The following is a 24,162-nucleotide window of genomic DNA, read 5'->3' as shown; positions in this document are numbered from 1 at the left end:
CAACGACTGTAATTCTGTTTAGAGGTTAGGGTTATTTTCATCTCAGTTTTATATTATTTCACCTTTCCGCGCTCGCATCACGTGACCTAATTAGATATGGCAGGCAGGTACCCGGTATAATGCATCTGTATCGTATATAGTTTTTAAAGGTGCTGACTTTGCGATAGAGGAACAATATATAACTACTCCTGCCACAAACCACCTCGACTTAGCGTCCGCCGTAATGAGATAAATGCGAAACTGTGATTGGCTAGCTTGAACAGGCGCTACATCCGGGGATGTCAGTAAAGATGGCGGCCCCTTGCGATCTTCGTGGTAATATTTTACTTAGTCAGCTTTGTCTGTATAAGTTTTTTGTAAGGCTATAAACGTTCTGATTCCATTTCTCGTGTGTGATGATAATAATGGTCCCATCTGGTAAGGAGCCCAATCTAAATTTAAACTATATTTTTGCATGAACTGTGTGGCAGGTGTTCGTGTTTGCTGCAAGGAACATGCCCCTTGAATCAGTGCAAAATTGTCTTGTCAACACAGATAATATACATAAAAACCACCGTGTTTGTACACAAATCACCATCTTGTTTTCTCTGAATTTCACGAATGAGATTCAAGAGTAACTCAAATCAAGAGTCTAATTATACAAACCAACAAAAAAGCTGTACGGACTTGCTTATGGTTTCAGTAATAAACAGGGCAGATTCCCCGGGTGACCGGCGAGTTGGCCAGTTTAGTACATGTTATTAGCACGCTGAAGTATTTGAATAAATATGGGAGTATTGTTGTTTATCGTGCTCATTGTTTAAGTTGTAGGCTGTAACTCAATGTTTTGCATAGATGATAGTAAATGGAAGACGATGGTAACTGCAATTCAACAGTACCCCTGTGTTTATGAGAACAGTGTGTATGTGTGTGAAGTGGTCACCAAGTAATTGAGAAATCTGTACCAGTCTGTAAATGATTCAGCCAAATGCATACGCAATATTCACTTCCTATGACACCTTGGCAGCCCAAAATTGATATGACCCAAACTCTTGATTCAAACGCAATCAGTTCATACAAAGTTGATCGAAATGAAGGGCACCTAATCGCAAGCACACAAACTCAGAAACCTTAGCCACTGCAGCCTCCCCAGTGAGAATTTCCCAGTACCAGTTAGAATTGATCTTCAGTAACCCATGCTTTGTGTAACAGGCGATTAACAGGATCAGGTGGTCAGACTTGCTAACTTGGTTGACACGTGTCATTGTATCCCATTTGTGTAGATCGATGCTCACTGATCACTGGATTGTCTGTTCCAGACCGATTATTTACAGACTACCGCCATTTAGCTAGAATATTGCTGAGTGCGGGGAAAACAAAACTCACTCACACTTCAGTGATGGTAAGTGGTAACTGAATATTGTAGTTAAGGTTGCTGACTTTGTGTGCAAATAATTGGTTATAAATAGTAAATACAGGTCATAACTGTAAGCAGTGTATGAAATAAGGCCCGTCCGACCGCCCGAGACGGTCTAGATTTCTGATGGATGGTCTAAAGTTACAGCTAGACAGCCCGATGGTCTGGTAAAAAAATGTAGATGTTCCATACATCTGGGTAAATTCACAATATTTGGTCTGGTTAAATCCATTTTGGGCTGGTAACATTTTGAAGTTACCAGCCCTGATGTCTGGCTGGATTTTTGGCTTATTTCATACACTGCTGTAAGGTAATATTTTGACTTTGTGCTGTTTATAATCTGATTAAATTATACAAAGGAAGATGAAAATAGAAATTGTATGATCTACGACTAGTAGCCAGTGCCTCAAATGTATGGTTTCAGAAGTTTTAGAATCAACCTCTACTGTAAAATCAGAACCTGGGACCACAGATGATAAAATCATTGAATGTGACAATGAAGACACCAGACAGATGGAGACAGCATTATCTCAAGGTACTATGACTAAACACATTGATAGGTGACAGTATCCTATTACACATGCTTATTGTCTGCTGTTATATATACCACAATGGGGGCTACAGTTAGTTTGGTAAAGAGTACCTTTGTGTGCTGTGGGATGCCAATATCTACTGGCAACAAGTTATGAAATATTGATAAAATAGATCTAATTACCTATTTCTTATTAATCCCATCATTTCCAAATATGTATGGTTTAAGTTTTCCGTAGTGAACATTGAAGAAGATTTCTAAGAAGACTAGATTCAGTGAAACTGCTACCATTTTCTGTCAGTTCTGCATTATATTGTAATCTGTTTAATAGCATGCACTTTGGATTGTATCCTGTAACAAGGACTTGGATCATATTCCTGAAAATTAAGTGTTCTGTGTGTACAGAGACGTATATTGATGTGTTGGTTGTGTGTATAGAGACGTATATTGATGTGTTGGTTGTGTGTATAGAGAGGTACAGGTATACGGCTGTGTTGGTTGTGTGTACAGAGATGTATATTGATGTGTTGGTTGTGTGTATAGAGACGTATATTGATGTGTTGGTTGTGTGTATAGAGAGGTATATTGATGTGTTGGTTGTGTGTATAGAGAGGTATATTGATGTGTTGGTTGTGTGTATAGAGAGGTACAGGTATACGGATGTGTTGGTTGTGTGTATAGAGAGGTATATTGATGTGTTGGTTGTGTGTACAGAGACGTATATTGATGTGTTGGTTGTGTGTTTAGAGACGTATATTGCTGTATTGATCGTGTGTATAGTAGTGTTGGGAATTGGTTGAAATCTCACAATTGATTGTTTCATTACCAACGAACAATCATCGAAAAAAATTGGTTAGCGCCATTTTTTCAGATTTCCTATCCAGGTTGTTATTGCAGATATGTATGACATGATGCAACTTGCTACTTTAAAGTGATGACTAATATATCATGAACAGAAACTTCCCGGAGTCTTCAAGAAATATTCAGTCATGGCTTTTCAGTTAGTGAAGTGAGTTTTCTAAGAATTAAACACGTTTTCATGCCCTGACACTTCAACGATATGTTCCATTGTCAAGTATTTCAAAGACTAAAACAGTAGTTCCAAAATCGTTTGTGTTCGATTATGAGAAAATGTGATCGATTGCTTGGTCGTTTGGTCACTGCGATCAATCTTTGATTATTTCAATTAATCGGAACACCACTATTCTGTACCATGTTTATCATGTATTGTGCCTGTCCCGTCTGTTCCCTTGTGTCAGCCTTAGTCTAATCATTATTGTAACAAAGGAATCTTTCATACTAATGTTCAATACCCATTGTGTCATGCCCCTAAATAGGTACATAGGTGTATTATGTAACTATTTCAGAGGCTGCTCCGGTGCAGCACATGGAAGGGGAGACAACTCAGAGCACTTGCATCCAAACAGCTGAGGTTGGTACTGAGACTTCAGCCACCATGTGTCATGAGACCATGGAGCTGACTAGTGAAGAGACCCATGATATTGAGGAGTTGTTGACTGAGAGAGAAGATGAAGATGAGGTCACAATTTTACCAACTGACCCCCAAAATAGCTACCGTGTCCTCATGGAGGTTGGGGTGCAGGCTAATGACTATGACATAGAACGAAGGTCAGGTAAACTGCCAGCTAGACAGAGGATCATCCCAGCTAAGTTCAGGTATGGATTAGTGTCTTATCTGAATTAAGATAATCTTGAACTGAATTGTCTGGTCCACAAAATCATCGAAGGCTATCATAATATCATAAGTCTTTGTTTAGGGAAGGTAAGGGTGTCCTATCACAAAGATTGCTCTGAGGAAAGAGACACGGGCTGTTTTTGCAGGTTGCTATGATGTAAAGCATTAATGCTGATTATTTGTAAAAGAATGTTCACTTACTCATGAGATATCTGCATACTCTGTAGATGATTCTGAAGCCTATTTCTGGTGTGCCCTGCCATGATATTGCTGGAATATAGCTAAAAGCAGTGTAAAACTGAACTCACGCACTGTAGGTGGTTCTGGTGTTTGCAGAGACTTCAAGAATCCTGTCAACATTGATGAGGACACAGATGACTCTGACTTTGATCCAGAAACAGAGCTGGTTCCAGTCAAGAAAAAGTCAACAGGCAAAAGGGGTAATGTCCGTTCACCCGAAATATATAGATTCCTGTGGATGTGCTCTAAATGTTGTTTTGTATAATGATAGATATGTTACGATGACTGTGACAGCGAAGTGCATGATATTCAATATTTATACATGAAAGCGACTGTATAGCTTGCTCTCTGTAGAGCTTCAGTGACACCACATGGAGCCATACAGCCAGTGTAAACAAAGGATAGCTATGCAAAAGGAAATATTGTTTCGCGCTTTAGGATATTTTCTAAATGAAAGTTTAACATATCCATCACAGATATTTATCTGGATGTGTGGACTCATCAAAACTGAAAGAGATGAAAATCATGCAATATCTCGAATGGATTTTTTAAGATGTGGGGAAACCGATATTGGCTTGAGGCAGTGGTACTATGCAGGTTACATGGAGGTCAGGGTAGATGAGTGATATATTTTGTGACCAGGGACTCCTTTCAAGAAGCAACCTTTACTAAGATTAACCTTAACTCCCATTCTTTAACATTGCACTAAGGTTACCTTAGTGACTTACGATAACCTTAGTGCTTTGTGAAAGGACCTCCAGGAAGATAAGGAGGCTGCAATGTCAGGTCTGGCTGATTGATGCTCGTGCAGTCAACCACTTGCTGGACTCGGAGTCAATAGTTACAGGGCACCATGCTGTAGGATGCAAAAAACAAAATAAAAATGACTCACTCCCAAAGACTTTAGACACATCCAAATAATTAAATATCATGAAATCATAAGAATGATATTTTAGGTAACATTTTGTTTGTTTTTTATGGTGAAAGAAAATCTCATAAACGTTAAATGTGTATCATTTGAATTATGTTTTTATATAAAATGTATTTGTATCATAACATAGTCAAAAGAACTTTTGACCATATCATGCCAGATATGCCTACTGACCAACATTTTGTTGTGCAGGGAGGCCCAGGAAGACTGCAAGTGATCTTCCACCAGGTAGGTTTGTGTTGTCTTCAATTCAGGTGAAAGTGTCATTCATATTAGATGCAGGTCAAATGTAGTTTTATATCTGAAAAAGAATTACTACATTCAAGTGCTGTTTCATAACATCACCAGTTGCATCCACACATCAATGTTTTTGCTGTGTTGTGAAATGGGACAGCTTTCAGATTTTGACAGGCACTGGTGTGTTTTCAAATAACTATTTCACAAAGATTATCGACATCAGAAATTATTCTTCCGTGAATTTCTTTTATGTGGTCCCCTAGTAAATTCTTCTGGAATCAAGTGTACAGGATAGAATAAAAGGAAAGGATTCCTCGATACTCTTTCTCAAGACATTTTCAAGTATCATTTTCTTGAAGGGGTCCAGCTTTGAAAAGGTTTTCATTTGTTTTCTTTTAAATCTGGTTATGTCATTGTCAGATTTTCATGGTTACCTCTCTGTGTGCTTGAAACTTTATATCTACATGTATCTATAATGCACAAAGTTTAGAAGAATGTGTCTTTGTTCCAGCGCGCCTGATGTCAAAGAGGACAGTATTGAGGCTCTAGGGAGAATCATCCGAACTTCTACAGGTTTCAAGTGTCCTCGATGTGGCAAGACCTTCACTCAGAAAGGTAAGCACTACAAGGGTGACAATGACTTTTACTTGACTGAAACCAAAGCAAAGATCAGGGCTGCTTTCATAAGCATTCCTTATCTGTGTTCAAATAAAAATATTGATGTTTAATAATGTGTTCTTGTTTACATACATAGTGCTTTCTATTTCCAGGAAATCTGAAAGTGCACATGTGGACCCACACAACAGCCAGGCCATTTGCATGTGATTATGAAGGGTGTGGCAAGAGTTACCGTAGCAATGAGAGTCTCCGGCGGCACAAACTAGTTCATATGGGTATGTTCTATTAAGCTTTGCAGTGTTGATGAAAACTGTCCAAAAATTGACACCCAATATTAAGGTTCTTGAAATGATATATACATTTTTCCTTATCCTGACTCATGTATTATTGCTTGTCTCCTTCCTTTCCCGAACGTTAGTGGAACACTTGTATCTCCTTTTTTGAAGCTCCCTTCAAAAAAGCAGACGTAAAATCACTACTCACCACAAGTTGTCTCCCTCTCCGTTTGGCTCTACTGGGAGTTCTTCACAGACTACAAGGACTTTTTCTGCTGAAATCGTCCCGATGGAAGAGAGAGGCTTATATGATGAGCCGTTGTTAATCATCCCAGAGATACTGCATAAGAAAAGGACACAGGCCTCAGCAACGGTAACGTCAGCAACCCTCTCTACGCAGTCCGAGTTACCTTCTACACTGACAGCAGAGATCCATGAGGCACAGCGATCCCTGGACCATATCGCTACCCTCTCAGATACGACATCACTACAGTCGTCGCAGACATTCAACCCCCCGGGGCCTTCATGCAGCAATTCTCTCAACAAATGATGGAAATGATGGAGAAGCGCTTCACGCAGGAAAGAACCTTACATGATGGACAGCCAGGCGGCTCTCATGCCCAAGTCATCAACCTCAGAGAGGATCCAGTGCTGCACAAAGGACCCCACACTGATGATACATCTGAGAGGCCTACCAGAGGATCTAGCTCTAGGACTAAGAGCAGACCTACACAACATGACGTCAGCAAACCTGTGCGAAGGAGGGCACGCTCTTCAGAACCAAATAGATCGTCATCAGATGATGAGGCTAATGAAGAACCTTCACGCAGGCTACCCACTTCACAAAGAAAGAAACCTACACCTCCTAGAAGGTTTAGAGAGACGTCTCGGGACTCAGACCCTCAACAAAACCTCTCACCTGCGCGAAGGTCGTCTGAATTATCTTCAAGGGCATCAACAACACCACGCAGGTCGTCACGGGATTCACCACTTAGAAATATATTGCCAGGAAGGCGATCCCGGCCTAGAAGACGCTCACCTCCATGCAGGTCGCCATACAGATCTCCTCTTAGAACTACATGTAGTTCAACATACTCATCTCCACACAGATCGCCACGTAGATCGCCACGCAGATCTCCATGCACGAAGGATATTCAACGATCATATACCAGTGGACATGATACAGAGGACGATGGCGGTATCATATTTTCGGACTCAGAGATGAAATATTGGAAGGCTAATGGACTGGACCTAGCGTCACCCTCTAAGGAAGAGAATGAAGCATTTACGTACCTAATGAAGGACACTATCACTCTACCTCCAATTGACCCGGTCTCGGACGTACCAGAGGACCTGGACGCAGCCTTCAGAAAGGCAACTAAGTTCCAGTCTCCTAATATCCCACAGTTCAACGCAAAGAAGTTCTCACTACATAACATGGATCCCTTTATGAAGGCACAAGAAATAGATGAGAACTATAAAATCATCAACGACTCCCGGACCAAATCTTACAAGATTGATGACAAAAAGCTGGCACAGATAGACACTATGACCAGAAGGATGTTCTTCGGACTTAACAGATCCAGGGCAATTAATGAAACGCTCATCTCCAAGTTCAGGAACTCTACTGCAGAGGAAGACCGGATGATTTATTCTGCCCTACTAACGCAGAAAAAGGACCACCAATTTATTTCAGAGCATTTATCATCCATATCAGCAGCATTGACGCTCGCCAGAAGACAAGGACTATTGTCTTCATGTAACTGGAGTGAACCTTCACTAAGACTCTATACAGAGCTCCATGGTCTACAACATCCATCTTCGCAGGGGAGATTGACGAGGTTGCCAAGGAAGTCACAAAGGAATCCAGGAAGTCATGATGATTAAGTCCATTGATACACTAGCCAGTGTCATCAGGCAGACGTCCCAACGCTACTCTGGCAAATCTAAATTTGCAGGCATCCAGAAAGCAAGAGAAAAGAAAATGGGAACCTCCAATGGAGGAAAGGATTCTTTTTGTCGCCCATCTTGAGGTGCCAGAGGCTTTAGACGATGAAGGACAGGTTCGGAACGACTGGAGTCTTCCACCCCCAGCCGTTCCTGTTCAACCTTCCCAAGTGGGTGGACGTCTACAACGCTACTGGGAGAACTGGGGAATTCTTCAAGATCAATTTGTATCCAACATCCTAAGAGACGGATATCATATACAACTACAAACAGTCCCTCCATTAACAAACGCACCTCAGAGGTTCAACTTTGCAACCCATCGGACAGAGAGGCTGCAAGAAGCGGTCACATCTCTACTAGAGAAGGACGCTATAGAGGTGATAGATCAGGACCAGATCTCACCAGGATTCTACTCCCCAGTTTTCCTCGTACCAAAGAAAAACTCCAAAGAAAAGTTCCGTCTAATTTACAACATGAGGACATTCAACAGAGATTATCTACGCAAACCAGCAAAGTTCAACATGATTCATTTGCCTCAACTACTACATCTCGTCCGTCCGTTGGACCATATGGCCAGCATAGATTTACAGGACGCACACCTGCACATTCCTATACATCCGGAATCAAGGAAGTACCTCAGATTCCTACTAGACGGACGACACTACCAATGGAAAGTCCTGCCATTTGGAATATCATCGGCCACCTGGTTGTTTACAAGAGTGACGAAGCCCATAGTCACATACCTACATCATCGAGGTCTACGCAGTGCGTTCTACCTAGACGATGGGATTCAGGCTCATCAAGATCCCAGTCATCTCAGACTACAGCTGGACTTTACCATCAGGCTTCTCACTCAACTAGGGTGGCTAGTGAATCTCCTCAAGTCGGAACTAGAGCCTACACAGGACCTGCAGTTCCTAGGAATTCGGCTCATCACAACAGAAAACCGCATAACAGTACCAGAGGACCGTTGGCTAAAGATACAACAGATGGTATCGCAAGCTCTACTCTCTCCGTGGCCACTCCGACAGTGGCAGAGTCTGTTGGGTCTCCTCACGTCAGCACAGGATATGACGCGCAGATGGAGATTACAACTACGCCCACTACAGGTCTTTGTAAATGCACACCTAGTGATTCGGACCCCTTCGGACTCCCGGACAGACTAAAACCATATCTACTATGGTGGACTCAGAGATCGAATGTTTGCGGAGGCACCTACTTAGCAGAGCCGGAGTGCAAGACGCATCTCTATGTGGACGCATCTCTCCAAGGATGGGGAGCACACCTCGACAACGAAGTGTCAGCTGGGAAATGGACATTACAAGAGAAAGATCTGCACATCAACATGCTAGAAATGAAAGCAGTGATAAATGCCATACTCCACTGGACCAGCATTTTAAAGAATGCTCATCTAACGGTACACACGGACAACTCCACAGTGGCGTTCTACATAAACAAACAAGGATCAACAAGGTCGGCGAACCTTCTGAACCTTTGCTTTCATCTGTTCAGCATAATAGACAATCTGAACATCCACATAAAAGCATGCCACATTCCAGGAGCCAAGAATGTGATAGCAGACGCACTATCTCGTCCAACTCAGCCATCCCCAACAGAATGGATGCTACATCCAGAAATCTTCAAACAGATTACACAAGAGATAGGAGCGCCACTAATAGACTTGTTTGCCACAAGATTAAACAATCAACTGGTAACATTCATCTCTCCAATACCAGATCCACGAGCATGGGCAACAGATGCTCTAAGCATCTCTTGGGAAGGACTAAACGCTTACGCGTTCCCGCAACCAGCTCTAATACCGAAAGTGTTGCAGAAAATCATGCAGACGAGGAACCTGCAACTGATTTTGATCGCGCCTTACTGGCCAGCGAGAATATGGTTCCCCATTCTCATACAAGAACTAGGACCGCCTCAACTGCAACTACCAGAGTGGACGAACTTGCTAGTACATCCACACACAAAGCAAGCACACAGCAACCCCGAGGTGTTCCGCCTACACGCTCGGAACGTATCAAGGCGTGCTTGAATAAGAGAGGATATTCCGCCAGGGCAGCTAAAGCGGTCACACTAGCTTTACGCAAGTCAACACGCAACTTGTACGACGACAAGTGGCGAAGCTTCGAGACCTACGCTTTGAAAACAGGCTTCACAGCCATGAAAGCGACACACCCTCAAGTGGCGGACTATCTTTGTCACCTAAGACAAACGAAGCGGTTAAAAGGGTCAACACTCTCAACATACCTAGCGGCATTGAGCTCAGTTATCACTATGAGGACGAGTGTAAAACTGACTAAGGTACCAGAGTTACTGGCCTTACTACGCTCTTTTAAACTGGAGGACCAACAACAGAGATTTAAAGCTCCGGCTTGGGACCTCAACATAGTTCTACGGCATCTCACCAGTGACGCTTATGAACCATTAGATAGGACATCTTTTGAGTTCTTGACACAGAAAATTCTATTCCTGATTGCCTTAGCAACAGCAGCAAGGATGTCGGAAATACATGCTCTAGACTTTGAAAGGACACGATTTGATGAAAATCGAAACATCGTGCATATGGGACTGAGATGGGACTTTATAGCAAAGAATCAACTGCCAGGTCAACCGGACAGACAATTCCACATCCCAGCACTATCATCAGTCCTTGGGCCACAGGATACACAGGACCTATCCTTGTGCCCAGTAAGAGCATTGAAAGTCTACCTACAAAGGTCTAGGACCAGGAGACGAAAATTCAAGCGTCTTTTCATCCCTATATCGGCAGAGACACAGACTGAGATCTCTCGCACTACGATATCAATATGGATGAGAACTGTCATTCTACGGGCCTACAAAGCAGCAGGACTTGATCCTCCAAGAGCCTCCAATCCACATGAAATTAGAGCTCTGGCGTCAACACTCGCTCTACATGGAAACTGCTCTATCACGACGATAATGGAGGGCTGCTTCTGGAAATTGGACATGGTGTTTGCCAACCACTACCTGAGAGACATCGCCACCGAGGACGTCTCTGGCATTCACCATTTCGGCCCACTTGTTGTAGCACAACAATTGACAGTTCCACAGAGGCGCTGAGACAGAGTCTCGCCCTTTTATCACATGACTTGCAAAAGCCTACACTCAGGAGAGTTACAGCTTTAGAGTCCATATGCACGTCTAAGACAGACTAGCATAAGTGATAAGACCCAGTACTTGTAAGGACGTACTCGTACATAAGAAGGGTCGCTTCTCCACTTGATGCTTGCATCAAGAGATGGAGTTGCTAAAATCCACATAAAAATGTTAACAGAAGCAAGGACCAAAAGTTAACAATTGTGGTCCCCCCATCAGAGAAAGCTGGAAGTAAAGGGTTACAGCAGCAGCAGAGCCTAGCAGTAAATTGAAGTGCTACCAGGAAGTTCCCATAGGGGGGTATGCAAGACGTAAATCACCAAATTGGAATCCAGAAGTGGCTTGACCCACCACCAAATCCGTCGGATTCTACAAGCAATAATACATGAGTCAGGATAAGGAAAAATATGTAATTTTCTGAGTAAAATTGATATTTTATACTTATCCTGACTCATGAGGTAAGCCCTCCCAACCTCCCCGCTAGGCACTTTGGATTTCCCAGCAAATCTAAGTGTCGAGCTTGCAAGAGAGAGTGAATTCGAAGACGGAGAGTGCCAAAACGGAGAGGGAGACAACTTCGTGGTGGTAGAGATTTTACATCTCTGCTTTTCCCGCCAAAAGGAGATACAAGTGTTCCACTAACGGGAGGAAGCAACAAGCAATAAAACATGAGTCAGGATAAGTATGATTTTACTCAGAAAATTAAAATTTTAAACTTTCCTATCTCAACTCTGCACCTCTCTCAACCATGAGTGGAAAGAATTAAAACTTTGCTCAAGACCTACCTTGTCCCTCTCCCGTGCTGTGCATGCCTTCCTGTCTCAGTTGTGCTCAAGTCCATGACATAATAGGCATGAGTCAGGATAGTGATCACCTCACATATCAATTTTCTTGTCGGCTCCACTGAGTGGACGTGAAAATTTTTTCGTCTGAGATTTGCTCAAAATGGTTAAGCCTGTTCAGGCCAGTAAACGGAAGTTTTGCGCCCGTTGTAATAAAGTATTTTCAGCATGGGACCCACACACATCGTGTGTTGATTGTGTGGGTGTTTGTGACTGGGACACACGCTGTCCGAAGTGTTCAGGTCTGTCTAATGAGGCGTTTAAATCTTACAAACGTGCTTGTGCCAGACGTTTGGCAGATAGGGCTAGGACTAATTCTGCGGGGTCTGGTCCATTTCCCGCTAAGAAACAATGCTTAGATCGCCCCACCCTCACTGCTCACCGTTCTCAATCGCCCGTCTCGCCTGACGAAGATTTTATGGACGCTTCGTCGGATTCCTATTTATCTGAGAACGTTAGAAGGCTTTTAGGGGAGCTTCCCTCACCCAATTTAAGTTCTCATGAGCGTACCAGGGTGGTAATGACCGATATTTCTTCTACGCCAGACCTGCGATCTACATTATCTCGTAGGTCTGCTTCTTCGGAACGATCACAGATTTCGAGAACTTCTAAGCATTCGAAGCGGGGATCGACACGGTTGGAACGTACCCGCTCTCCTATTTCCACGGCTGGGAGGAGTCGTTCGAGGTGTTGTTCACTTTCCCGAGCCGGCTCACCCCGCCGAGCCGGCTCACCCTGCCGAACCGGCTCACCCTGCTGAACCGTCTCACATGGCCAAGCCGGCTCACACAGCCGAACCGGCTCACCCTGCCGAACCGGCTCACACAGCCGAGCCGGCTCACCAGGCCGAACCGGCTCACCAGGCCGAACCGGCTCACACGGCCGAGCCGGCTCACCACAACATCCTAAAATGAGTTCGCCATTTCCATCCGGTTCACCTAACCGCTTGGTGTCAGAGGGATAATAGAAGTCGGTCTCATTCACCTCAGGTGAATCAGAATATCCCCTCTAGCCAGCCTAGTGCTAGTAACGTCTTACGGTCAGTACCTTTACATGATAGTACACATCAGCAACGCCGTTCTGTACGGTTGGTTTCACCTGCTAGGCAGCGTTACGCTTCAGTGGATCAGCGTTCACCTTCACGCCATTCCACTTCTACTTTGCCGCGGTCACAGATTATTGCTAAGTCTTGGAATCCTGCTATTGATTCCTCTCCAGCGCCGGATTTAGATACCATGCTTCGTGCCGTTACGTCGGCTTGGAATCAGTGTCGCTCGTCCTCACATGTTCAACAATCGTCTGGCGTACTTAGCAATAATCATTCTGGGGATTTGAAGGATCGGACTCGATCTCAGACTACTTTCCCTTCACCTGGGCAGTCAGACATCTCCACTCCTGATGGCAGTTTTGATGTTGTTGAACCGGCTCACGTGCCTCTTAGTAAATCTCCAGATGATTTGGCCACGTCTTATGCCATGACTAATAGAGATGTTGCCAGTATCACACTTCCTTTGCGTCCATGTCTTCAACAATTGCCTTCTTCTCTTGACGCGGCTTTCAACAAGCTTAGAAGGACGAAGGATGGTTTGTCTGCTCCAAGGTTCCGACCATCGACGGCACATACTCATGGTGTGAAACTTTGGTCAGCGGCACCTTCAGTCGATGATGACATTTCCATGGTCTGTGGCAAGCGTTCCATTTCGAAGTATTTGGTGGAAGACAGGGAATTGGCTCACTTAGATACTACGGTTCGCCATGCTATCCCTGCCATTAGCTGCATTATTTCAGCTGTTGACGCTGTGGCGGAGGCTGTCAATCATGCATATACGGACCAGGACGCATTCATCAGGGGTAGTATGACTCTGATTCTAGACCAATTCCAGGTGGTCTTCGAGCAATTGTCTCATTCTTTTGGCTATTTACTTGCAATACGGCGACGGGGTCCGTTGAATTTCTCCTCATGGGAAGATAGATTCAAGGCTGAATTATTTCGTCAACCATGGTCGGGGGATACGGTGTTCAGTGGGGCTATTGCAGAAGTCGCATCCAAGGTGGACCGTCTTAACCAATTTCATGTATCTGTCGATCTCTTGGAATTCCCAAAAATTCAGCTCCAAGATTCTATGCGGCATCGCCGAACCGCACAATTTACCCCTTCTAACCCAGACCTCCGGGACTGTATGAAAGGCATGGCGCCTTCTCAAGCACGTGGCAGAGGCAGGAGGCCATTTCGTGGTTCCGCATCACGTCGCCCCTATCGACCCGACACTGGAACTGGACATAGACTGTCCAAACAGTGACTCAAGGAAGTCAGAGCTCGAATTGGTTCTGCCGGATCCGGTGGTTCCAGTGTTCGATTCCCCTGTAGGGGGGAGGTTAGGTCTGTTTGCTCCCAACTGGGAGTTTCTGGGAGATCCATTTGTCACAATGACTCTCATTCACGGCTATCGACTGCCTGTGGTCGGGGATCCACCCCTCACCATTCAACCCTTGCAGCAAATATATCCTCTGGATCGGGCTGCAGTCCTTTCGACTACAATCCAAACTCTACTGGAGAAACATGCGATAGAACACCTAGATCAGGTGTGCATAACTCCAGGATTTTACTCCCCGATCTTTCTGGTGCCAAAGAAAAACTCCAGCAAGTTGCGTCTCATCTTCAATATGAAGACATTCAACGCTCGATTCCTGCAACAACCACCTCATTTTCGCATGGTATCAGCCAGTCTTCTCCGCTCAATTCTGAAGAAAAGGGATTTCCTCATATCCCTTGATCTTCAAGACGCATACCTGCACATTCCGATTCACCCAGATCATCGGAAATATCTAAGGTTCACCTTCAGGGGCCATCACTTCCAATGGAACGTCCTTCCATTTGGAATCTCTACGGCCCCGTGGCTTTTTACTCGGGTGACCAAACCCATCAGTAGTTTCCTACATTCTCGGGAGTGACCTTCGAAAGCTATATCGACGATTGTATTCAGGCACAACAGGATCCAATCGTTCTTCAAATCCATCGGGAGTTCACCATCAGGCTGCTCAAACAGTTAGGGTGGCTCCTCAATTACGAGAAGTCGGAGTTAACACCAACTCGCAGACTTCAGTTCATAGGAGCAATCTTCGACACAGAACAAGCCAAGTTGTTTGTTCCCCAGGACAGGTGGACCAAAATTCAGCGTCTGGTTCCGCTAGCCTTGGATCACCCCAGAACTCTACGCCAGTGGCAGGAGTTGCTGGGCATCTTAACGTCAGCTCAGGCTCTGACTTACAGAGGCCAACTGCAGCTTCGCCCACTTCAGATATTTCTGCGCCCTCATCTTCAAACCAACAACCCTCAGGTGTTGATTCGGTTACCCAGGGAACTACGTCCAATTCTGCGTTGGTGGCTCAATGTACAGAATGTTTGCGCCGGCGTCTCTTTGGTGCCCTTCAGTCCAACCCATCAGTTGTTTGTGGACGCTTCTCTAGAAGGTTGGGGAGCCCACTTCCTTCAGCATCAAGTGGCAGGGCAGTGGTCGTCCGAAGACAAGTCACTCCACATAAACATTCTGGAGTTCAAGTATTACTGGCGATTCAGCACTGGGCGGTTCTACTCAAGATGTCTCACCTGCTGATACAGTCCGACAACTCGACGGTAGTGTGGTACATCCATCACCTAGGGTCGACGGGTTCAGCAGCACTCCTACAGTGGACGTTTCGTTTCTATCTTCTGATAGATTCTCTCAACATCGTCGCAAGAGCCAGGCATGTTCCCGGAACAAAGAACGTGATTGCCGACGCTCTGTCTCGTTCCAGTCGCCCGTCGCCCACAGAGTGGCAACTCCTGCCCAAGATTTTTCGGACGATAATTTACCCGATCTCTCCACCGAAAGTGTCAACCTGTTTGCCACTCGGTTCAACTCCCAACTGCCGAGATTCCAGATCCATCTCCAATTCCAGATCCACTAGCTTGGGATCACGACTGCTTTTGGCCATTTTGGCCATTCCCTGGGAAGGTCTCAAGCAGCTTATCGCGTCTTCCACCTCCGGCTCTACTTCACAAGGTCATTCAGAAAATTCTGTTAACCAACAAAGTACAACTGCTTTTGGTGAAGCCATTTTGGCCAGCGAAGTTGGTTCAACTCGCCGGGCCCAAAAGTCTCATTCCCAGTCGCTTAAGCAGCATTCACAAGGTCTCTTCCGTTAACCAACAAAGTACAACTGCGGGATTTTGGCCACCTACTAGTTCATCCGCGACTTCGGACGTGTATCCCGCGAGTCACCACAGACATTCAATCTTCACGTATGGCACATTTGCAGAAATCACTAATAGCCAAGGGTTATTCTCACAGAGTGGCCTCAGCTATCACTGCAGCTCATCGCATGCGTCTACACGCTCTTTGTATGACGATAAGTGGAAGAAATTTGAATGTTATTGTCGGGTCAGAGGATCGCTTCCCCTACTACTGCTTGAAGCCCCAGGTTGTTGCGGAATTTTTACAACATTTGCGGGCTACAAGGAAACTCAAGGGTTCCACTTTAGCCACCTACTTGGCGGCTCTTAATTCGGTCCTAGCCACGACTTCTGGTACGAAGGTTTCGACAGTACCGGAACTGCAGTACTTGCTTCGTTCTTTTAAGCTAGCCGACCAATCCAGGAAATTTCGTCCACCAGCTTGGGACTTATCCATGGTCCTGCGCCACTTAGTGTCAGAGCATTATGAACCCTTACAGGACAAGGAATTTGAACAGGTTTCATTCAAGACCTTTTTTCTTATTGCCTTGGCCACAGCGGCACGTATATCAGAACTGCATGCTCTAGATGTCAACCGTGTCCGTTTTGAAGAGAGTAGACATGGCAAGGTAATTTTGGGATTGCGCTGGGATTTTGTCGCAAAGAACCAGTTGCCGGGTCAACCTGATCGTCTTTTTAAAATCCCGCCTTTGTCTACCATATTGGGTCCAGCAGATGTCGAAGATCTGTCTCTTTGTCCAGTCAGAGCACTTCGCATTTACCTTAAAGCATCGCAAGAGCGCCGCCGTCTGCGTAAGAGACTATTTATACCCTTGTCTACTACTTCCAAGGCGGAAGTCTCTCGCACAACACTCTCATATTGGCTACGAGCTACAATACTCAAGCCTACACTTTTGCCGGTTTGCCACCACCTACGGCAGTCAACCCTCATGAAACCAGGGCATTTGCTTCTACTATGGCGTTGCATAGCAACTGCTCGTTAACTGCCATAATGGAGGGTTGTTTTTGGCGATCTGACACGGTCTTTTCGTCTCATTACCTCAGAGATGTGTCGGTGATGGATATTCAAGGCCTTCATCAGTTTGGACCACTCGTCCTTGCCCAGCAGTTATCAGCGGCACAACATCGCAGATAATGAACTTCCTTGTGCTCCGATGCTATATGGATCCCACTGTGCAGTTGATCCCAATTCGCGATCGTTTCTGCTTGTGTACAATCTGAATAAATCTGAACAACTTTTTCTGATTTACGTCTTTATTTCTTCCGGGATTTAGATTTCTCCTCTCATTTGTTTGAGACTACAGAGAGTCGCCACCTCACTTACTGTCCTCTGCTCCACGGAGTAATTAAGTCAGTGAAGTGAGTCCTTCCCGAAGTGTTACACTTCGTAGCGTTCATGCTCCTAAGTGCCTATACACATCTATGTGATCTTACTGTGGTAAGTAGTGGAAGTCATAAGATGATGTTGTGGTACTGAACATTAAAATTGTGAGTTTTACCGATTCAATTTCTCTTTCACCCTCCTCGGGACAGTGTCTGTAGGGGTTGTTTCAAGCAGGGGGGCTTGCCCGATACTAGTCGTTAGACTTTATTACGGGGTACCTTGGAAATCGTGGCGATACGACTGCTTACACTCGTTAAGCTACGTCTTTTCACTTTGTGAAGGTAGTGACTGAACACCACATTGCTCAGGAATCTCGGTCCCTGGGAGCAATTGTGCTTTGTAAGTCAATGGGTTCGAACTAACCCTCGCGACGTAGTAACTTGGTAGTTATTGGCCTACCTTGTAGTTGCTTCCCACGGTTGTTTGGGCATAACACTTAGCTGTTATCGCTTGAATTTCGGTAATCTATGACCCACCTTCCTACCGTGGGATAAGTGCAAGTCGTGAGATAGGATAAGTTTAAAATTTGAAAATTTTAACTATAAATTGTATATTTATATACTTATCCTATCTCACGCTGAGCGATAAAGTCCCTCCCTACCTCCCCACTACATAGATTACCACCGTTCCGGTTTTGTCCTATTATGACTCCAAGATCGAGAATGAGTATGTGAGGTGATCACATGGGTGAGGACTGCGCATGCCTCGTGTTGTCATGGACTAGTGAGCACGACTGAGACAGGAAGGCATGCACAGCACGGGGAGAGGGACAAGGTAGGTCTTGAGCAAAGTTTTAATTCGTTTCCACTCATGGCCGAATGAAGAGAGAGAGGTGCAAGTCGTGAGATAGGATAAGTATATAAATATACAATTTATAGTTAAAATTTTCAATTTTTAAATAGTTTTGTTTCCAAATCATGGAAATGATAAGTTGCATATTTGCTGTCATCATCAATTGTCTAGCGTATTATGCACACATTATATTATGATAAATACCTTTGACTCCTTGCAACCATAATTTTGTTTTTGTCTGGCTTGAATGACTTGAAGGATTTTATTTGATAATTTCACTGACACTGTTTCAAAATGTAGTGCAGACATAACTGGATGACCTAAGTGTCTTGTGTTGTCAGGCATCAAGCCGTTCGAATGCGCAGATTGCAGTAAGAAGTTCTCCAGCAGTGTGACCCTGAAGGAACACATGACAATACACAGCAACACCAAGCCCTACATGTGTGAGGTGTGCAACAGATCCTTCCGACAAGTCAGCTGCTTCCGACGCCACCTCATCACCCACACCAACAACACACCGTTTGCCTGCCAGATATGTTCCCGCCGCTTCTCACAGATGGTGTACCTCAGGTCGCACATGAAGATGCACACAGGTGATGAAGGGCACAGATAGCCTAACTAGATCATTGTTTGTTTGTTGTTTAATGCCACACTTGGCAACAGTCCAGCTACATGGCACCAGTCTGTGAATAATCGAGTCTGGACCATCCAGCGATCAACATGATCATTGATCCACACAATTGGGATACGATGACATGTGTCAACCAAGTCAGCATGTCTGACAACCTGATCCTGATTGTCGCCTCTTACGACATGCATGGGGTGCTGAAGACCAATTCTAACCCGGATCTTCTATCAGGAACACCACCAACTATATCAGGAAGTGGGGTAGCTGAGTGGTGAGAGTGGTGGCCTATGGTGCTGAAGATCAGGGTTCAATTCATAGCATGCTAGGGCTGTCAATGCCAGTCCTGTGATACTGAGGGAATATTGCTTGCAACTTTTAAATCATTACCTATCCTCATTGGAATCTTCATCTGGTTCTAACAGGGTTGGACAGTTCTAAGTTCTTGCTTACGTCTCTACTGACAAAGTTGTCTTCTGTTGTTTGTTCACGCAAAGTGATACGATGTTGTTTTCTTAAGTTTGACGAAAGCGTAACCCATGGATAAGACGACCCCCTTCTACAGACTGCTTTTTTTGGTCCTCAAAATTCGGCTTATAGACGGTCATATACGGTACCTTAAGAGGTTGTAGGTGCCTTATGTCAGTAATGTTTCAGGTGGGAAGCCCTCTGAATCGGTGGGTGGCAGCGACATATATTGTGAGACTTTTGTTTGGCTTGGGACAGACTAGCTTAGTGTTATATATATATGTATACCCGTCCAGTGTTCAACTGTCAGCCAGTAACATGAATTGGGTATGAGGAAAAACTCAGCTGTTAACACTACCAGAGGCTCTGCAGCTGTTGTTTCAGGATGTTTTGCAATTACATATGGGTGTTATGTGTTCTTAGGTGAACGGCCATTCCAGTGTGACAAGTGTTCCAAAGCGTTTGCTCATCAGTCAGATCTGGCCAGACACAAGATCATACATACAGGTCAGTATTGTTTTGTTATTATATGTAGAGTCATCATAAAAATGTGATTAAATGTACTCACCAATTTTCTTCAAAGGTAAAATGGCCAGATAAGTTACTCATAAGTTCAGTTAAGTTGAATGGCCTCACATTAAACATTAAACTAACAAAGAAAGATTTAAGTTGATGTCGTGTGTGTTTCAGGAGTGAAGCCCTATGAATGTGAAGTGTGCTCTGCCAAATTCAGTGATCCGTCAAGTAGGCGTAGACATTTCCGTGAACACATGAGCACAAAGCCCTTTGAGTGTTCTCTCTGTGGAGAGAAATTCAAGAGACAGAATCAGATAAGAGTGCACATGTCTAGATGGCATGGTGGCCAGTTGAAACAGGGCGAGCAGGTCACCATGGCAGGTGGTCAGCCCATGCTTGACCCGTCCGACACCACCGTTGTCAACATCATGATGCCAGGGACTCAAAAGAAATCTTCAGGAGAGATTGATGTGGAAGCTCTGGCCAATCAGAGGAAGATTGTCAGTCTCATTCAGAATCTCAACACAGGATTCGTTGTGCAGGAAGTTGAAATTGCTTCTCCATCCAATCAGGGTGGAGGAGACAAGGACCAGTTAGAAACTGAGACAGAAATTGGCCCTCAGAATGAACAGAACCAAATAGAGATCCCTCTCAGTGACTTGCCATTGATTCAGTCAGAAAATGGGAATGTTGAGAAGACTGTTATTGCCATTGCTGAAGTACAGGAGGATGGGAAGGGAGACAACGGAGCGCTTCCAGTGGAGGCTGCTTACCAAATTATACAGGAGTTGGCCGAGGGTAATGATGAACAGCAGATATACGAGATTCAATATCAAACAGCAGATAATCAGCTGGAAACTAGTATTGTCCAGTTAGACAACAGACCATCTAATGTTGCTGCTGCAGGGATGAGCGAGCAAGACATGGCTGCAGCGACTCTCTCGGCTGACACCACAGATGGTGTGGATTATGTAAAGGACCCTGACTTTGCCAGCCAGGAATACTTCAACTGGTTGTCCAACTTCACAGAGCTGTGTAAAGTGCTCAAGATTCCTCTCAGTCAAGTTCTGTTTCAGAAAATCAGCCAGGTGCATAAATCAATCACAGATTTCATGGCAATGCCATCAGGTGTGCTTAATGATAAAGAAAATTTTCGAGTTTTAATGAGTATATCTAAAGACTTAAATAACATAATTTCCAATCATCTTGCCTATGTGATGGACAATATTGACTCAACTTAGGTGATGCTAGAATTGTTGAATCAAAGATCCCTCTTCAAGTGTCTCTTCCAGGTGTATTACTGGCTGGCTCAGTGAATACTGGATTGAGTGTTTGAGACTTCTAGTTTTCCCAAACATCACTGGCTATTTATTTGTATTAACTTGAAACTGTTATTTATTATCCCCCGCAACGCGTTTTGCGAGGGGTATTAAAATGGACTCCGTCCGTGTGTGTGCCCCCGTCCGTCCGTCCGTGCACATTTGTCTTTTCCGGCGCAGAACTCTAAAACCGTTCAATATTTCTTCACCAAACTTGGCACATAGATAGATCTGGTGGTGAACTGGTGCCTTTTGGTAGTTTTGGAATTCTGAATAAAATATTTTTGGCGTTTCTGTGGCAACAAGTTTGACTTAGCCTGAAATTGGTGGTAGTGCACTTTTCCGGAGCAGAACTCTAAAACCGTTCACTATTTCTTTACCAAACTTGGCACATACATAGATCTGGTGGTGTACTGGTGCCTTTTGGTAGTTTTGGAATTCTGAATAAAACATTTTTGGCGTTTCCATGGCAAAAAGTTTGACTTAGCCTAAAAGTGGTGGTAGTGCACTTTTCCTGAGCAGAACTCTAAAACCGTTCACTATTTCTTTACCAAACTTGGCACATACATAGATCTGGTGGTGTACTGGTGCCTTTTGGTAGTTTTGGAATTCTGAATAAAATATTTTTGGCATTTCCGTGGCACCATGGCAACAAATTTGACTTAGCCTGAAATTAGTGGTTGTGCTCTTTTCCGGAGGTGAACTCTAAAACCGTTCACTATTTCTTCACTAAACTTGGCACATAGATTGGTCTGTTGGTGCACTGGTGCCTTTTGGTAGTTTTGAATTGTGAATAAAATATTTTTGGCGTTTCCATGGCAACAAGTTGACTTAGCCTGAAATTGGTGGTAGTGCTCTTTTCTGGAGCAGAACTCTAAAACCGTTCACTATTTCTTCACCAAACTGGACACATAGATTAGTCTAGTGGTGTACTGGTTCCTTTTTGGTAGTTTTGGAATTGGTGATAGTGCTCCTTTCTGGAGCAGAACTTTAAAAACCTTTCAATACTCTCCTTCCACTTTTCTATAATACACACCTAAATATTTGACATAGTCATACCTCGTAGACATAATCATGAAGAGTATTTTGCCATTGCGGGGGATATTGATGACTTTGTCTTCTTGTTTGACATTTGTACATGACATCACAAAATAAATCATGTTGTTTGTATTCATTGATGTACTTTACACACGACCAACTGAAGACACTTCAAGGAAAGTATCTGGTTTGAACTCACATACATAAATCATCAGAAGAAGCACATAGTAATAGTACATATGGCAAAATCCCGTCCAAAGGAATCAGCAATCATTTGTTGAAAAGCAACTCCTTTGACAATCAGTGCACAGTCAGGTTTGGGCTGATATTAATGGCACATCTGTTTTTCCTGATCACGGCTGGTTTCATTTCGTTGTATGGTTTCAGAATGACATAAATTGGAATCATTTTATCATCTGTATGTCCTACTGCAAGTTACAAGCATGCTCTATTCAGTACACAATGTCTTCATTACTTTTCCAAAAGAAGTTTTTGACATCATCTTGTGGTTCCTTTGTGGGCATATTTGGTGCAGAATAGGTTGAACATCTCCCCTTGGTTGTGATTATGTGCTTGCAGTGTGACCTGCTTGATTCTGTCAGCCTGAGGGATTGTTGCTCATGCAGACAGCCACTCATTAGCTATCAATGAGTCTTGCAGTTTTCGTATGGGTGGTATATCTGTATATTGCTGACATTTCCTTTTTGTATTCTTGATTTGATACAGCACTGAACAAATACTTCATGTTCATAACAAACACATTTTCTAAAGAAGTAATATTTATTACAAATATTTTCTTGATAAATTATTTTATCACTGGATAAATCAAAGCGATGACATATACAATCCTGTGTACAAATTATCAAATTGAAAAGTTTTAACTCGTAACAAAATGTTATATTAACAACACTCTAGATGTACATATATCACAGATGAGCATGAGAAGTGGCTTGTTCCATCTCATTTACCAGTCATCAACAACATTTACAATCCCAGGGAAACATGCATTCACAAAAACCAGTGCAGACGTCACATATTACATCTGAATGGAAGGTCCTCTGAACACGTCTCTAAACTACTCTCATCACATTGCATAAAACCATCCAGTGAAACATTTGAAGCTGTTCCTTCCTACAAACTGGATGTCTAACATACAGGATGCATGGACCTGGATCTATACACACTTAGGAAAATGTTCTAGTGATACCTTCTAAAGTGGTGATTTCTCTGATATACTCATCCACGGTCAGCTAATATCAGCCTCATCTGACCAGTGTTTTCATTCTCCCAGCATCAGTAGCCACATTCATTTTGTAGTTTATCTACAAATAAGCTTGCGCAGGTTGAACAATAATTTTGTGCAGCTCAGTATTGTTTAGTTGATTGGGCATCTAGTTGATTGGTCAGGCAGTTTAGTGCCACAAATGTTCAGGATTACTACTTGTACGGTTACATCTTCATCTACACGGATCTACTTCATGTATCTGTCTTCAGAGACGTTACTATCCTGTGTATTAAGTGTACTTTAAGAAAACATACTGCAGTCAAGCAAGATGAGATGACACACTATTTTTATTGAACTTTCTTCTGGGCTAATATTGAAATGTACATGAAAATATGGGTGTACATAAACTGGATTTAGAAATCTGGATTGAATAAACAAAATATTGCTTTCGGTTGCTTCATAGATTCAAACAGAAAGAGCAGACATCACAATGATACTGAGACAGGTATGATGCATGGAGTACGGAATGTTATGCCTCAAGTAATATTCTTTGGCGTTTTCAAAACAGTACAGCTGAATAATAACAGCTGATATTTATATCTGAACTATATCTGGATCTAAAGCTTTCAAAAAAACATCAGGACACACATGCTAAGTCCTGAGAAGGAAGCTAACAGAGAGGCTCGATTAGCCTGGTAACACAACCCTCAGTAAA

At 43.7% G+C, this 24,162-nt stretch overlaps 1 protein-coding gene across 3 annotated transcripts; it reads left to right on the top strand.

Annotated features, from left to right (window-relative positions):
- Window positions 1–274: 274 nt before the first annotated feature.
- LOC124258331 (zinc finger and SCAN domain-containing protein 2-like) lies at window positions 275–21,262 on the top strand. Of its 3 annotated transcripts, none has more exons than XM_046692418.1 (10): window positions 275–315; window positions 1,821–1,931; window positions 3,296–3,605; window positions 3,961–4,064; window positions 4,988–5,022; window positions 5,545–5,647; window positions 5,803–5,925; window positions 18,598–18,849; window positions 19,773–19,856; window positions 20,040–21,262. In XM_046692418.1, the coding sequence occupies exons 1-10, from the start codon at window positions 279–281 to the stop codon at window positions 21,104–21,106; spliced, it is 2,226 nt and encodes a 741-aa protein (XP_046548374.1). In that variant the 5' UTR covers window positions 275–278; the 3' UTR covers window positions 21,107–21,262. The 3 variants fall into 3 exon arrangements, with proteins under 3 accessions (XP_046548374.1, XP_046548372.1, XP_046548375.1); XM_046692416.1 differs by lacking the exon at window positions 275–315 and adding an exon at window positions 337–730; XM_046692419.1 differs by lacking the exon at window positions 275–315 and adding an exon at window positions 338–658.
- Window positions 21,263–24,162: the final 2,900 nt, after the last annotated feature.

Source organism: Haliotis rubra, unplaced genomic scaffold, assembly GCF_003918875.1.
Source record: "Haliotis rubra isolate DU_JTF1 unplaced genomic scaffold, ASM391887v1 Scf69, whole genome shotgun sequence".
In the NCBI taxonomy this organism is placed as follows: domain Eukaryota; kingdom Metazoa; phylum Mollusca; class Gastropoda; order Lepetellida; family Haliotidae; genus Haliotis; species Haliotis rubra.
Note: the sequence above shows the minus strand (reverse complement) of the source record. Positions and strands in the feature narration are given on the sequence as shown.

What these genes read in the sequence shown, in the direction of transcription:
- LOC124258331 (XM_046692416.1), top strand. Translation starts at nt 601, where the DNA reads ATGAGATTCAAGAGTAACTCAAATCAAGAGTCTAATTATACAAACCAA. An exon ending in ATCATCCCAGCTAAGTTCAG is followed by an intron (nt 3,606 to 3,960) that starts GTATGGATTAGT and finishes TGGTGTTTGCAG; the next exon opens with AGACTTCAAGAATCCTGTCA. An exon ending in GCACATGAAGATGCACACAG is followed by an intron (nt 18,850 to 19,772) that starts GTGATGAAGGGC and finishes ATGTGTTCTTAG; the next exon opens with GTGAACGGCCATTCCAGTGT.